Source organism: Nansenia antarctica (assembly GCF_963989245.1).
Source record: "Nansenia antarctica genome assembly, chromosome: 8".
NCBI lineage: Eukaryota > Metazoa > Chordata > Actinopteri > Argentiniformes > Microstomatidae > Nansenia > Nansenia antarctica.
Window position 1 is genome coordinate 54,071,988 of NC_137678.1, and position 2,500 is coordinate 54,074,487.

Sequence of the window (2,500 nt, forward strand, 5' to 3'; positions counted from 1 at the left end):
CTTCTCTTCTCTACTCTCTCCTCTCTTCTCTCAGCCCTTCTATTCTCTTTTCTCTTCTCTCTTCTCTCAGCTCTTCTCTTCTCTCAGCTCTTCTCTTCTCTCAGCTCTTCTCTTCTCTCTTCTCTTCTCTCAGCTCCTCTCTTCTCTTCTCTCTTTTCTCAGCTCTTCTCTTCTCTCAGATTTTCTCTTCTCTCTTCTCTTCTGTTCTCGCTTCTCTCAGCCCTTCTATTCTCTTTTCTCTTCTCTCTTCTCTCAGCTCTTCTCTTCTCTCAGCTCTTCTCTTCTCTCAGCTCTTCTCTTCTCTCTTCTCTTCTCTCAGCTCCTCTCTTCTCTTCTCTCTTTTCTCAGCTCTTCTCTTCTCTCAGATTTTCTCTTCTCTCTTCTCTTCTGTTCTCGCTTCTCTCAGCACTTCTCTTCTCTCAGCTCTTCTCTTCTCTCAACACTTCTCTTCTCTCAGCTCTTCTCTTCTCTTCTCTTCTCTCAGCTCTTCTCTTCTCTCAACACTTCTCTTCTCTCAGCTCTTCTCTTCTCTTCTCTCTTTTCTCAGCTCTTCTCTTCTCTCAGATTTTCTCTTCTCTCTTCTCTTCTGTTCTCGCTTCTCTCAGCTCTTCTCTTCTCTCAGCTCTTCTCTTCTCTTCTCTTCTCTTCTCTCTTCTCTCAGCACTTCTCTCTTCTCTCTTTTCTCAGCTCTTCTCTTCTCTCAGCACTTCTCTTCTCTCAGCTCTTCTCTTCTCTCTTCTCTTCTCTTCTCTTCTCTCTTCTCTTCTCTTCTCTCTTCTCTCAGCACTTCTCTCTTCTCTCAGCTCTTCTCTTCTCTCAGCACTTCTCTTCTCTCAGCTCTTCTCTTCTCTCAGCACTTCTCTTCTCTCAGCTCTTCTCTTCTCTCTTCTCTGCTTTTCTCATCTCTCAGCTCTTCTCTTCTCTCAGCTCTTCTCTTCTCTGCTCTTCTCTCACCTCTTCTCTCCTCTCTTCTCGCTTCTCTCAGCTCTTCTCTTCTCTCCTCTCTTCTCACTTCTCTCAGCTCTTCTCTCAGCTCTTCTCTCTTCTCTCCTACAGGAGGAGTCCAGGTGTTCAGGGCTCTTCTCTAAAGCTGTTCTCTCTATACAAGAAGCGCCCATACTAACATGTATGTGGTGTATGGTTAGCAGGGGAAGCTGTCAGTGCATACAACCACTCCCACCTGGCAGAGAACTGGTCAGGCCAGAAATACAGTTTACCACACACACACACACACACACACACACACACACACACACACACACACACACATACATACACGCACATACACACACATATGTGACACGGTCTGGTGAAAAGGTCCACATGTCGGCAATTCTCAAGTCGTGCAAATGACCAAAAAGCTTCCTTAAAAATAAATAAATAATGTGTTTTCCGTTTTTTGGTATATTACGAAGGTTGGAGTGTTGGAAGAGCCTACTCGATATAACAAACAACAGTTTCAGGACACTAAATACTTGAGTTTACTTGAATACTTGAACACAAAAATGGTGAATTGGATGCACTGTCTCATGACTTACTACTGGGTAAGTGATACTTGGCTTGTAAACAAACGTTTGCTTTAGGACGTCTTCAAAGGCAAGGACTGTGTGATCATTTGATTATGTGTAGTGATGTGTTTATAGCTTGTTGATGTTTTATCAGCATGCTGTGATGTGTTAAATATGCAGTTATGTGTTACATAGCGATGTTTTTTTGTACTACTAGCAGCTGGTTTATGTGTTTTTTGATTCAGAGCGAATTCTTCTTCAACTATTTTCCGATTTCAATGTATGACATCATTTGAAAGCTTACAATCTGCACTTTCATAAAAACCGGAAAAAACCGAAAAATGACCTTGCCCTATTTAAGGACTTTTTCACCAGACCCTGTCACACATACACACACACACACACACACACACTTACACACACGCTCACTCGTGCACACAAGGGAGAGTAAATGGGGGAGGCTTAATAAGTGGAGGTCACTAATGCACTCATGGATTTTGTCCCAAAAGCGACTTTGAAACAAAGTATCACAGCAGCCTCTGAATCAGACCGTCTGGGTTTCTGGAGGGTTAATGGGTTTGGAGATGCTTTTAGAGCTTCCGACATGTCTGTCTGTTTGTCCAAGTGTGTGTGTGTGTGTGTGTGTGTGTGTGTGTGTGTGTGTGTTGTTTCGTATTCCGTTCTCTTTTCTAGTTCATCAACTCATCCCTCATACTGTCTGAAACTGAACTACACGTGTTAGGCTATGCCTGTCTCACCTCTGTGTGTGTGTGTGTGTGTGTGTGTGTGTGTGTGTGTGTGTGTGTGTCAGGTACCTGAAGCGGTTCAAGGTGATGAAGATCAAGGTGTTGAGGAGCTGGTGTCGTCAGATCCTGAAGGGGCTGCACTTCCTGCATACGCGGGCCCCGCCCATCATCCACCGAGACCTGAAGTGTGACAACATCTTCATCACCGGGCCCACCGGCTCCGTCAAGATAGGAGACCTGGGACTG

At 44.4% G+C, this 2,500-nt stretch overlaps 1 protein-coding gene across 1 annotated transcript in view; it reads left to right on the top strand.

Annotated features, from left to right (window-relative positions):
- The window catches only part of wnk1b (WNK lysine deficient protein kinase 1b), a gene marked incomplete at both ends in the record, with an annotated part of 128,647 nt that overhangs the window by 53,181 nt on the left and 72,966 nt on the right, over positions 1-2,500 (top strand). Inside the window, 1 exon segment of the mRNA XM_080538521.1 lies at positions 2,320-2,500. This exon segment is cut by the window's right edge and continues 40 nt beyond it. Coding sequence (XP_080394647.1) covers positions 2,320-2,500 — 181 coding nt within the window.